Below are 13,080 nucleotides of genomic sequence, written 5' to 3'. Positions count from 1 at the left end.
GAGAGCAGCAAATGGATAGATACAAGGCCTAACACTGGGTATATATATTATGGAAGGAAACTTAAGGAAGGTGGAGAATCAGCTAAAGGAAGAGACCCTAGCTATTCTGCACTCCAGGAGTGGCTTGATTTTGTTTTGTTTATTTTTAGAAAAATGCATAATCTTCTTACATATCCTTATGAAAACTCCAAACCTTTAAACATCCTTACCAAGAAATGTGTGAGAAAAAATTCAGAATATGAGTTTTCAGTGCATGTAAAATGGTGTGTTTTCATTATCAGCACTAACAACGTTAATTACAATTACTGTAATTCCCTCTTGGCAGACCTCTCCCTGGGGCTGCTCTGTCACTTGCAGTTGATTCAGAATATAGCAGTGCAACTGCTCACTCATTTGAGCTATCATGATCATACCTTAAGCTCGCCTTGCTTTATTTATGTTAGCTGTCTTTAAAATGGTGGATTGACTTTCACTTGGTAGTGCTCGCTCTTAAAGTTCTTAGATTGGCTGCCTCAGTCTATATACAAGACCTGCCCCTTGAGCATGGTAATGACAATATTTGTCCTCATATTCCACCTACTGTTTAAGGATCTCACCATCTCACTCCATGTTTATGAAGCAACCTAAAGTGCTCCCATCCTCCCTAAAGATGTCCTATGAATCACCACTGTTCTCCCTATACTTATTGCCTTCCCTTCCAAACCATTTCCCCTTTTTTATTAACCTGGACCCCTCATTTGATTTTATATGTTGGTATTTTAAGGAGCTGGTATTCTATATTTTATTATATTTATGATTAAATTGTTATTCTACATACTTTTGGGAGAGGGCAAGAGAGGAATTGGGGACTATATAAATAATTCTTATTATTACAGTTAATTCGTAAATTGTTGCTTGAAATGATGAAGCCACAAAGACCAGAAATGGTGACACCAGCAACTGGGATTTGCTCTTATCTATCACTCAGAAAACCTTCAATGAAAGAAAATAAAAAATGATCATGTTGCCTGATTTTTTATTTCTCTTATCACCCTCCTCTCTATTTTTCCCTCTGTGTATTTTTCTTCAACTTCTTTCACACCACCTAATTAGAACAAATCTTTCTCCTCCGATTTCTTTTCCTTGATTTTCCCAGATTTCTCTTTCCCTCTATCCCTTCTGATCATTCCCTCTCCAAAATCATTTCCTTTCCCTGAAGGGTACCACCGCCTTCTCTTTTCTTCCTCATGCTAGAATTTCCTCCCACTCTGTTCTCTCTGTGAATCCACCATACTTCCTCTTCACCAGTTTTCCTCTCTCTTACTATGCCTTCCCCTTCTCTAAACCTGATTCCCCGTTTCTCACTAGCCCTGCCCCACAAAAGTACTTTCCCTTATCCCACAAGATGTTGTCAGTCCTGCCTACCCAACATACGCCTGCCTTGCCCATTACATCCTTGCTACCAATGGCTACCAATCTTGCTCTCACCTTTTCTTGTCTTCTCCCCAAATGTCCTCCTAACATCTGTCTCCCTTCTCTCTCTCCCAGTCTTTATCCTTGCGAAGATCCCTTATTCACCTCAAGGCTGCTTTGTGATCCCACTGCCTTCTCCTCTTAGATCTGTCTATAGCAATTAAGAGAAAGTCAGTGCTAAAGATGAAGATGCTAAAGATGAGGAAGTAAGTGGGTACCTGGGGAAGGAGAGGGGGGACTCAGATCAACCTTGCAGAGGATAAAGGGGCTTCTGCCAGCCTGAAAAGTAAGGAGATGGAATGAGGCTGAGGGACGAGGTTCCATAGCAACTCTTCCATTAGGATCTTCCATCTACATGGATTTGGTCTTCTATGTACAGTAGTAGGCCCCTCCTATTTGATTTCAATGGGACTATCCTAGGGACATTCTACCTCCATAAGGCAGCAGAATCTGACCCACAGTGTTTATCTTCTCACCTTAAAAAGGATGATGGCAGTTTAATTAAGTGACAAAACGTTGCCTAAGTGGACATTACTATAATAAAAAGGAAGGCAGACACATACCACGGGCATGATTTGAGTGTGAGAAATCATAAGGGATGTTTGTGCAACAAGTAGTTACTCAAACTAATAAACTCAATTCTCTGGGGCAGGCACATTACTGATGATACCAACTATTGTACAAATGGTCAGATAAAGAGGCAAAAAAGAGCAGTCACAAAGATCACTGAGCTATTCAAAACACAAGGACTGAGGGAATCATTGTTTGCCAAGTGGAGGATGAAAACAATAAGGTAAGAAATGCTATGCTTCAAAGGACTATTTTTTTAATAAAAAAAGAGAAAACACTATAAAGGGCCACTGTCTACTCAAGTGTTTGTATTGTAAAAAGTTGTGCTGCTAATCTTTCTAGTAGACAATACATTGACATGACAATAAGATACTCCATATTGCAGCATAAGTTATGTGATATTACGGTGTTGGTTTTGTATATTTTTCCTTTTTTATTGTTTGTGATTATTAAACAAATGGACATAAATCAACCAGCCATAAGATTTCAAGTGCTAATGCATTACTAACAGTCCTACCTGTTGGTGGGATGATTCCAGGAGACATTAGACCTGGGACAGAGTGTGGCATGATATGAGAATTCTCTGGGGAGGTGACACTTTGAGTCCTCTTAGGAGGCCTTCCAGGTCTAGAACTGAAACAAACAAACAAATTTTTTTTTACAATTAAGCTGTTGTCTTACACATCATTTCAAAGTTGTTTCAAGTGGTAACATGGACTGTAAATAAATTTGTTTCAAGGACGGTTGCTTTTGCAGTTAGATGTAATAGACTTCCATCACTAATTAGATTACATGCTGAATTCATTTTCCTCATTGAAGATCAGCCGCTCTTGATGCATAATTCATAGCCTGCACCTCGTTACCTGCTTCTTCATATTAATATCTATACACAGTTTGAATTGCCTCGTTTGCATATGCTAAAGTTCTGCATGCAGCCTTCAGCACGAAAATTATGCACTAACTTGTAATAATTATTACAGTCAGCTTGCTATTGATTTATGAGACTTTTAAAAACCAAATATGTGTAGTACTTGTAATGAATGATATTTTAAGGTTCTTCAGGAAATTAAAAGGCAATGGCTGCCTAAGGAAATGTTCTGCTTGTTTGATTTAATACTACAGTTAGCTGGGAGGTGGAATGAAAGAGTGATTCAGACCTATAGCACATTTTTCGATGATATGTTTTATTACTTCGCACTGCTAGCCTGATATCTAGATGATAAATGACAATACATATCTAATGTGTGAAAAGGTCTTGCAATTTCTTTATTTTTTGTCATTTAAAAGATAAGTCAAGTTATCATTTAACCCTTATTCTATTTAAAGTGAAAATCACACTAAGTCACCTTACTTTAAATGTACTACATCAGAAAGGGCTCAGAATTATTTGTAGGACACTGTTGAGCAACTGTCATCATAGCAGCATTCATATGCCCAGTGTGAATAAATAAAGGGTTTCAGGTTTATGCATTCCTTGTCCTTTGCTCACATAAACGACTTTCCACCTCCAGGGCTGTGTAAGTAGCCTACAAATTGGACATGGACTACAATGAAAATATTTACTACCTACCCACATATGAATATATATGCAACACCTGCCTCACCAAAGTGCTCATATTCCCATGTATAGACCAAACCATTATGTTCTTGTATGTTCCTGTAGCTACCTACTTGGGGGTTATTTAGGGATGCCTTCACAGAGACAGGTAATCTATTTTTTTTTTACATTGCAGTCTTATTATAGACTATGCCCAGTATAAGGGTGTCTCATTTATTTCTGAATGGGGTAGGATGAGGGAGAATGTTGAGCTGCTCAGCCCCTGCAGTCCTAGCATAGGCCAAAATCCCATTGACTGTATGGGGATTTTTATCTATGCTGGGACTGCAGCAGGAAGCAGATAATAAAACACCCACTTTTCCTGTGACCATCAGATCATCCATGGGATGGGAAACACCCCTTTTTTTTTTTAACTTCTACAACCAATTTCTAATAAACTAATGGCAATCAAAGTGCAGGACATTTCCTTGGAGTTTAATGACTCAGGGCCTTGGGTCATTAACCTTAACTGGTCATTAATTCCTAAGTTACTGTCCTGAATTGAGGTCATTATTAATATTATAAACCCGGGATTTTTTTTCTTTCTTTTACAGATAAACAAGAATCCTTATTTCCTACTCTAACTGAAAAAGATCCAAATGAGAACCAGATTGTTTTACAGTGATATCACACTGAGACATCACATCAACAAATCAAAAATCCTCACTTTCTTTGGAATGTTCTATATGAGTGATAATAAAATAAACATACCATGAAAACACCTGAAACTGATAAAAATCACACACAAAAACCATCTGACTTCAATGGAGTGTGTCTAAAAGATTCACCACAAAAAGAGCTCACGGTGTTAGCAAACTTTAATGACTCAATTTAAATATCAGTGGCAGCACTCTCCTCTCAACTCCTAGTGGCGAGCCTGGGTACTGCCAGAGTCTGACATCAACCAGACCATAATAGAACATATTATGTATGGAGTGTTAACAGAGGTCTTCAGGCTCATTAAAATGTAAGGGATCACAACTGCAAAGACTCATTTTCAGGAGGTAGTGCTTACTGACAAAAGTAGCCCCAGTGAAGTCAGCAGGCTTGATTGTGCCACAGGCTGTGAGGCCTATGCAAGTGACTCCGGGGAAGTAAGAGTCTTATAACTCCATGTGAGCTACCCAGACCTTGGGAATGGGCACACAGGGGAAGCAGTGCTGTGCTCTTATGATTCCTTCCATATGCAGCACTTGAACATGCTGTGCCATACAGAGGGGGTTGCCGCAAAGTCACAAACTAGCCCAACAGGGCAATGTTCTAGATAAGTGTTTGCATAATGAAGACCTAAGTTTCCAATTCAAAACCCAAAGGATGATGTTATTTAAATGCCAGTTTGGTGGGCTAGTTCTCTTTTTTTTTTCCCTGATAATATTTTTTTAAATGTAGAAACAACCATCTTGCACTTTTTTATCTATTTAAGAAACAGTTGCTAATTATGAAAATTCAGGTAAATAAATTTCAGACTTCTAAAATAATAAGTCTGGAAGACCTAATTTAGAGTCGCTGCAGACTGTCTACTACCCAATTAAAATGAGTACACCACTGATTGGATAAAGCAAGCATACACTGATTTCCCCAAATGACTGATTATGTAATAACAATTGTTTTAAGTTATTATTTATATTACACACTAGTTTCACTAACAAATTTCTAAACTACAATAATTCTGTTTTATATTTGCCACCAAGGTAATTAATCCTTTATATTATGTGAATATATAATATGCATATAATGGCAAAATCTTGACTGTCTCTGTTTTTAAAGGAGCTATAGCAGTGGCTCTCAAACTTTTTTACTGATGACCCCTTTCACATAGCAAGCCTCTGAGTGTGACCCCCCTTATAAATTAAAAACACTTTTTAATATATTTAACACCATTATAAATGCTGGAGGCAAAGCGGGGTTTGGGGTGGAGGTTGACAGCTCATGACCCCCCATGTAATAACCTCACGACCCCCTGAGGGGTCCCAACCCTCAGTTTGAGAACCCTTAAGCAATCGGAATGCTTTCTGAGCTTCATTCCTACAGTTCAGCAAAAGTAAAATGTCACAATAACTTTTTTTTTAAGTTTTTGTACCTAGGCAAAAACCTTGCATACTCCTTTGTAGTCCATGATGAATTTTCTCTAGTTCTATTATAAAATCTTAAAAATAACTATGGCCAGACTCAAGAATGTAAGCTGCTCTCTCCTGCAGAGCTAACCAAGATTAACTCCTCTCAGGGCCAAATGTCTGTATACAGGGCCATATTTCCACTTACTAATTGGTATAACCGTCCCTGCCAGTGGGGCTCGGTCCACAAATAGATTGTCCTCCTTTAATCCATTCTTTTCCCCAAACTGAGCATAGCTCATGTTGCAGTGAAGTAATCATGAAGCAGGTAGTTTTCAATTATGAAAAGGAGAAAAAGTACAGGGGAAGAAATCATACTTGGGAGGTGACAAACAAATGCTTGAGGAGAGTATGCACCCACTGCTCAGTCTGCCTCCTCTCAAACTGGAAAAGTAACAAGGTAAAAATAGAGAATAATATTTTTTTTTATTCTTTAAAGTTTCACAGAGGACATTTCAGAACTTCCTGTCACATCCTTAGCTGGTTTATATCACTGTAGCACCATCAATTTCAATGCAGCTTGGCCGGTCTTGGCCTATGCAGCTGAGAATCTTGCCCTATGCGCTGAGAGGAGGTATAGACTTTAAATGAATCATGTTTAGCAGAAGTGCATCTCCAGACACTCCTTGTTCAGCCAGACCTTCATGTATAGATGCACTACAATCAAAGGAAAGAATCTGGTCCCTTTTCAAGGGGACAACAGAAGAAATTATCTCCTTTTGCATTCAATAAGACCTTTTGTGCCACATTTATAGTACGCCTTTCAAGCCTTTAGAGCTCAACTGCTCTTTCTTTCTCTTCACAGTATCCCAGTGTCACTTATTAACAGCAGCAGTAATGGATTAACCACTTTTGCTACTCTCATCCATGCTCTGGAATGCAGCAGTGTCATTTTAAGTGCTAACATTCTCGGTGAGGAGACGCCAGGTATGCAAAACAACAGGGGATCACAACTACACCCTGTGCTTGTTGTATTAGGCAGCACTGTAATGGTTAAAAATCTGGTATCGTAGAAAGATATCTTGCTAGGGGGGTTAGAGGAGACGGGATAGGGCAAAGAAATGATACTGGCATATGGAGTCTTTTACCTCAAGGCAATTGGTTGAATCCAGTATAGCTAATCAGTTATCAAAAGTTATTACTGTCTATTGACTAGCTGGTGTTCTATGTGAAATGAGTTTAGATGTCTCTGCCCAGCTCTCAAAGAATAAGTATCTGCATTACAAAAAGCACGACCAACGTTGGTACTAACAGAAAATCTTCCTGGTCTCAGCAGAGATCAATAACTGAATAGCACTGAGTATCTCCCACCATTAGAAGCAGTCCTTCCTTCCTGGGATACCTTGCACTGCTGCTGCCAGTGCTGTACCTGCACCTCTCGTGAACACTATAATGATGCATCAACTTGCAAATGAAAAACTAAAACAAAGCAAAATGCCAACGGATGACCAAACCACCATGTAACTTCATTCCTCAGTTTTGAAAAAGCCTGATTTATAAGGTCTCCATTCTTCAGAATATTTCAAATGTATTGCACTACAGTATTCAAGGAAAAAGGCAACACGTTTTGATATTCATTTATGCCAGTTCCAGTTTTCCACTTAAACATGTACCCTCAACTTTAGTTAACTGAAAGCATGTCCAAGAACAGAGAAGCAAGAATGTAATCCTGAGATTAGATAAATTTCTATTTTAGCAGTTAGTAAAACAAAGATTACTCTGTGTTCTATTTACTTACAGCAGTAGTATAAAACAATAAAACTCTCGGGGCAATTACTTTAAATTTATTTTTCTTCCCACAGTTATGCAGAAAACCTTCTCACGCAATAATTAGTGTTGAACTTCTCATGATGTATTAGAAAGATTTATTGAGACAGCAAACAATGCTGATAAAAAAATAAAGTACAGAGGTGCATTTTAAAATCTTCACAAGGGAAAAAGAAACAAACCAATGATCTCTGAAAGGGAGAGACTGTGCCATAAAAGTAGTTCCAGAAAGTGAAAGGACAATAGTATTCTACAGACTTAAGAATATACTTCTTCTATTTTTAAAACTGAATTACTGAGAAATGAATCTTTGGCCCAGTGTGCAGTACCAGTTTATTAATGGTAAAAATAATTAGACAGAATGGAACAGGATACTCCGCATGCTATATCCTATCCAAAGGACACTCATTGCACTAATAAATCAGCTGTTTGGTTCTAGACACATTAAATTTATTTGGTGGGCATAGAAAACCACATTAGGCTGTTTCCCTTGCTGCAAACCCCCATGCAAATATCATGGTTTCCCCTAAACCTACCACATATTATACCAAACTTGTTCTTGGAAATATCCTAGGCAGAATATTATTATTTGTATTACTGTAACACCTAAAGGCCCCAGTTCAAGTCGGGTGACCTACTACAAACACACAGTAAGAAGCAGTCCCTGCCCTTGCTATCTAAATACACAAGTCAAAGGGTGAGAGAGGAAACAGAAGCACAAATGTTAAGTGGTCACTCAGCAGCTCAGTGAGAGTTGGGACTAGAACTCATATCTTGTGACACCCAGTCCTATGCATTAGACCAGACTGCCTCTCAAACACAGTGGCCACCATTAAAAAAGTCAACATTTTTCCAAACAGTTACCACACAAATAGTACATATATGTCCAAAACATGACAGGAAATAACTGCAGTATCTCATAGACTGCAGTGTGTCACCATTAACAAATGTTGTTTTCTTTATGGCAACCAGAGTGACTGGATGTATTCAGTAACAAGCATGGCTGCTAGTTGGCTGAGACAATTAGGGTGGGATTGGTGGAAGCCATGATGTTTATAATTTTGCCTCTTGCATGTAGCTGTGATGTTAAAGGTACAGGATTTGGGGGAGATTATTCAAACATTATGGTTTTCCTAACAGATTAACACAGATGATAACTAACATGCAAGCCACCCTGTTTTTAATCTATATCATAAATGATAGGTACAAGCAGTTAATTGTTTGGTCGTAAGATTGTGATGTCACAGCTGACTTGGCTAGCAGCTCACTACTCCCTCTTCATTCCATTGGTTGAAATGCTACAACAGTTGTCTAAAAATACTGATTCGTATTTCATGTGGAATGTTTGATGTTGCAGTTGTGAGATATAAAACCCTTGTTACATCAAAGCCATACAATTTATAGAAGGAAATACATTTGATTAAGTGATAGACTAAAATTAATATGAAATAAAACTCATTTACATTCTAACCATACTTCACTGAAGATTTACTTTTTCATTTAAAATAAAATAATGAACTCTGATTCAGAAAGAGTTGTCAAAGTAATAGGAAGAGAATGCAGCAGTGAAGAAAAGCACAAATATTGGAGATTATGAAGGAAAGTTATTTAAGAAGATTGTAAATAAAATCAACAATTTGTAAAACATACGTATTCACCATCTTTCATTTGGTGTTTTGCAATGCTTTACCAAATATATTCTGTAGCTTCTCTACCATTAGTAATAATACAACAAAAGAATTCAATATCCATCATACGCCATTTCTAAAATTATGAAGAAGTAGGTAAAAGCAGGATCCTAAAGTATGTATGTCCCACAAATGTATTCAATCAAGTAATGCAAGAAACTTCCAATTTTAAATAACTAAAAAATGTTCCCCTTTTAGCACTATTATGCACCTGTATAAGAATCCAAACAATTTCACAAAGATTATGTGAATTTTAAATTTTAATTAAAAAAATATTTCTAGCTCTCATGGCTGAGATGAAAACATTCCAAATGTGAACCAAATGTGACACAGTTCTATCTGCTAGAGTCTGCAGATAGCCTGAAACAATGACTCAAATATATGAACTCCCTCAGCTACCATTAATCCCACAAGAGTGGCATTTCTAAATCTCAGTGAACATACAGTAATGTAAACATTAACTACTTCATTGCTGGTTTCAGAGTAACAGCCGTGTTAGTCTGTATCCGCAAATAGAAGAACAGGAGTACTTGTGGCACCTTAGAGACTAACAAATTTATTAGAGCATAAGCTTTCGTGGACTACAGCCCACTTCTTCGGATGCATATAGAATGGAACATATATTGAGGAGATATATATACACACATACAGAGAGCATAAACAGGTGGGAGTTGTCTTACCACCTGTTTATGCTCTCTGTATGTGTGTATATATATCTCCTCAATATATGTTCCATTCTATATGCATCCGAAGAAGTGGGCTGTAGTCCACGAAAGCTTATGCTCTAATAAATTTGTTAGTCTCTAAGGTGCCACAAGTACTCCTGTTCTTCTTTTTACTTCATTGCTGATCATTTAGCAGATGAAATGAAGAAGGTGTGATAGATATGGCAATTTCCTCCAACATCCTTATTGTATTAAGTTTATGTGTTATTGTGGGCCAGGATTGTATGTAATCTCTCTAGAGGGAGATGTAACAGATATTGCAACCCCATGCAGTATCTTAGGTGTTCATTGTTTTAAATGAATGGCTGATGTATGTTTGTGTTCTACTCAGTGAGGGAGGGCTACCACAGCTCCTCTTGGAACTTAAAACAGTGGGTGGGGATTAAGGCAAATCAGCCAGGTTGTAACCCCCACCCTGAGAGGTACCACCTGCTTGGGAGTTCAAATTGGTTTCTCCAGAGGCCAGCCAAACACAGAAAGGACTTTGGAATAAATAGCTTGACTTAAAACTGACTCAGGGCCTTCTTACTGATCCAGCAAACAGACAGGACCTTCAGACCCAGGGACCCCAATCCTTGAGGAAGGATTGGAAGGACAAACATCTACCAGATTCTGAGGTTGGAATGACCTCTGGTAAGCTTTTTAGCATGTGTGCAGGTTCTTTTTTCTGTAATGTTTTCACCTTAAGAATAAACAGGATTGCTTAGAATGAACTGTGTGGTAACTTGTAACTGTTGGCAATTACTCTGTTCCTGGCATCTAGAGAGCAAGCAGTGCTTAATTTGTGCCAGGGTTTACTAGGGCTAAACCCCAGCACCTCTAGACTTGGCAGTTCATAGCCCCAGCAAATCTGGGCTTGCTGCATCAGTTATGAATAGAAAAATATTGTGTGAGTGCCAACACTTAATTGCTTGAGCCCCGGCACCTCTTTTATTACAAATAAACACTGAGAGCAAGCAAAGAACAGGTGCTGGTCTGTCTAGGCAGTCTGGCTTGCTGGGAATATCACAGTGTAAATCTGGGAGCTGCACAGCCTTAACACCATGATCAGGAGGCAGGGAGACATGGATCTCTTCCCAAAAGAGGTGATGCCTCAGGAGTTTAGAGTGGTTGTCCTTGATAGATCACAAGGGTGGAATATAGGTGCTGTGACAGAAGAGGGTGGCAGAAATGAAGCCATGCAAAAGTGGAAATTGGGAGCTTCTGCAATGAAGAACTGAGAAGACACAAAATTAGGGAAAAGGAACAAAAACAAAGGAGGATGGGAAAGGGAGATAAACAAAGGGTTAAAATAGCTATGCTCCTAATGGTGAGCATATTTTCTCATTGAGCAATACTAAAGATGTCCATAAGATATTAAAATAGTAAACGATCAGATTAACTAAAAGTTAAGTTAGTACATAACAACCATATTCTACCCTTCATCTTTGTTCTTACCTCCCATTGACATCAGTGGAGGTTCCACCATAGACGAGGGCAATATGTGTGTGATACCTTAGTATAAGAGTTTCAGCATAAATCCAGATATTGACAGTATCTGAACTTGAAAACTTCAGAACAGATAGTTAAATACTAACTATTAGTATCCCCCTCATTACAAATTTCTTCTGTTTTATTGAAACAGAAGGAATCATTTCAGTTACGTGATTTTACCAATACAAATGGGGTACAAAGATACCAAAAAAAAAAAGGCAAGAACAAAGTGGTAACTCAGACCATTTTACAGAGTGCTACACAATGAAAGTGAATTAGTAAAAAGTGTATTAATATATTCAATAATTAATCAGCAACAAATAAGAATATGTTTATGTTCAATGTCTGTCTCAAAGTATTGCATTTTGCCTGTTGTGTCACCTGACAAGGAGTGACACGAACCTCCGAATAGCATATTCTTCACAATAGCATGACCATGTTATACAAATCTGAAAAATATATTTGTTTTGTGAAGCATTGATTTCATTGATAGTCTCATATGAATCTTTCTGCTTAAAGACTTTATTTCATTAAATCATTTACCCTTTAAAAACTATGCTTAAAATAAAAGAATTTATTCTTGCTTCTGCCAGAGAACGTGGCTAATGTTCATGGATTTTTGTTTGGTTTTTTTTTGGTTTTTTTTTTGCCATCTGCATTTTTTAAACCATCTGCATTGAACTTTGCATATATCTTCAAACATTCACTAGTTTGTGAACACAAATCAGATAATTGCATGTGCAAATAGCCCATAAGATTCATGAAAGAGAGCTAAGCCATTTGCTGCACAATTATCCATTTTGTACAAGCACACACAATTAAAGTGCATATTTTATAGGGAATTTTTGTTTGGGCAGTTTAGAAAATCCATTTTTATCAGTGTATCAGCAAAAATTATTAGATCTCAGCACTCAGTTTTGAGACCCTCTTAAAACACACCCTCCCCCCGCCCCTCCCCCCCCCCACACACACACAGAAGAATTTGTTGATAAACTCCACTGTGGATCTCAAACTTATTATTCATTATCTACTATATTCAAATAAAGTTACATGGCAAATACATTTCACTTCATATTTGCATGGTAACCAAATTACTACCATAATAGGCATAAGCAAATATTCCTATTATTCAAGGTCGGTGTTTTCTAAGGCCATCTGGTCTTGCTGCTGGTTTGCTAATAAATATTCCACTCCTATTCACAACAGTTGATAATGAAGCTCCACCATGTAGGTGTTTCCACTGTAGTACTCTAATTCATTCATCATTTAATAGGCCACACTCTTCACATGAAACAAGTAAACTGTCACCTTTTTAATGAAGCTGCCTATATTTTAAACATTCTTTCCTTAAAAAAAAAAGTATACTCAAAAGATTATATTTTTGGCTTCTGCCAGAGATTGTGGTTAATGTTCCCTGCCGTTTGGGTTTTTTTTTAATATTATTATTATTAATCTGAAACCCTCACTCATTCACTATATACTGCAAAGAGTAGTCCGAGTTGCCCAAATAGAAAATCAACTTTAACGCTATATTTTCTTAAAGTAATTCTATTTATCATAACTGTGAGATTCACAATGGTGACAGACAGTATCAGACTCTCCACTGCTCTGTGCAGATGCAAATAATTACTGGCACCTCCTGGTTGCAGATGTCCAATGCAGGTACTTGTTCCATAGAGGTCCAGTACCACAAG

General features: G+C 37.7%; 1 protein-coding gene across 16 annotated transcripts in view; it reads right to left on the bottom strand.

Moving 5' to 3' along the window:
• The window catches only part of DACH1 (dachshund family transcription factor 1), a 457,475-nt gene that overhangs the window by 265,054 nt on the left and 179,341 nt on the right, over positions 1-13,080 (bottom strand). For all 16 annotated transcript variants that reach the window (XM_005306824.4, XM_065581128.1, XM_008172916.4 and 13 more), the window contains exon 2: positions 2,540-2,655. In XM_005306824.4, coding sequence (XP_005306881.2) covers positions 2,540-2,655 — 116 coding nt within the window. The remainder of the gene's footprint in view (positions 1-2,539; positions 2,656-13,080) is intronic.

This window comes from Chrysemys picta, chromosome 1 (genome assembly GCF_011386835.1).
Source record: "Chrysemys picta bellii isolate R12L10 chromosome 1, ASM1138683v2, whole genome shotgun sequence".
Classification (NCBI taxonomy): domain Eukaryota; kingdom Metazoa; phylum Chordata; order Testudines; family Emydidae; genus Chrysemys; species Chrysemys picta.
Note: the sequence above shows the minus strand (reverse complement) of the source record. Positions and strands in the feature narration are given on the sequence as shown.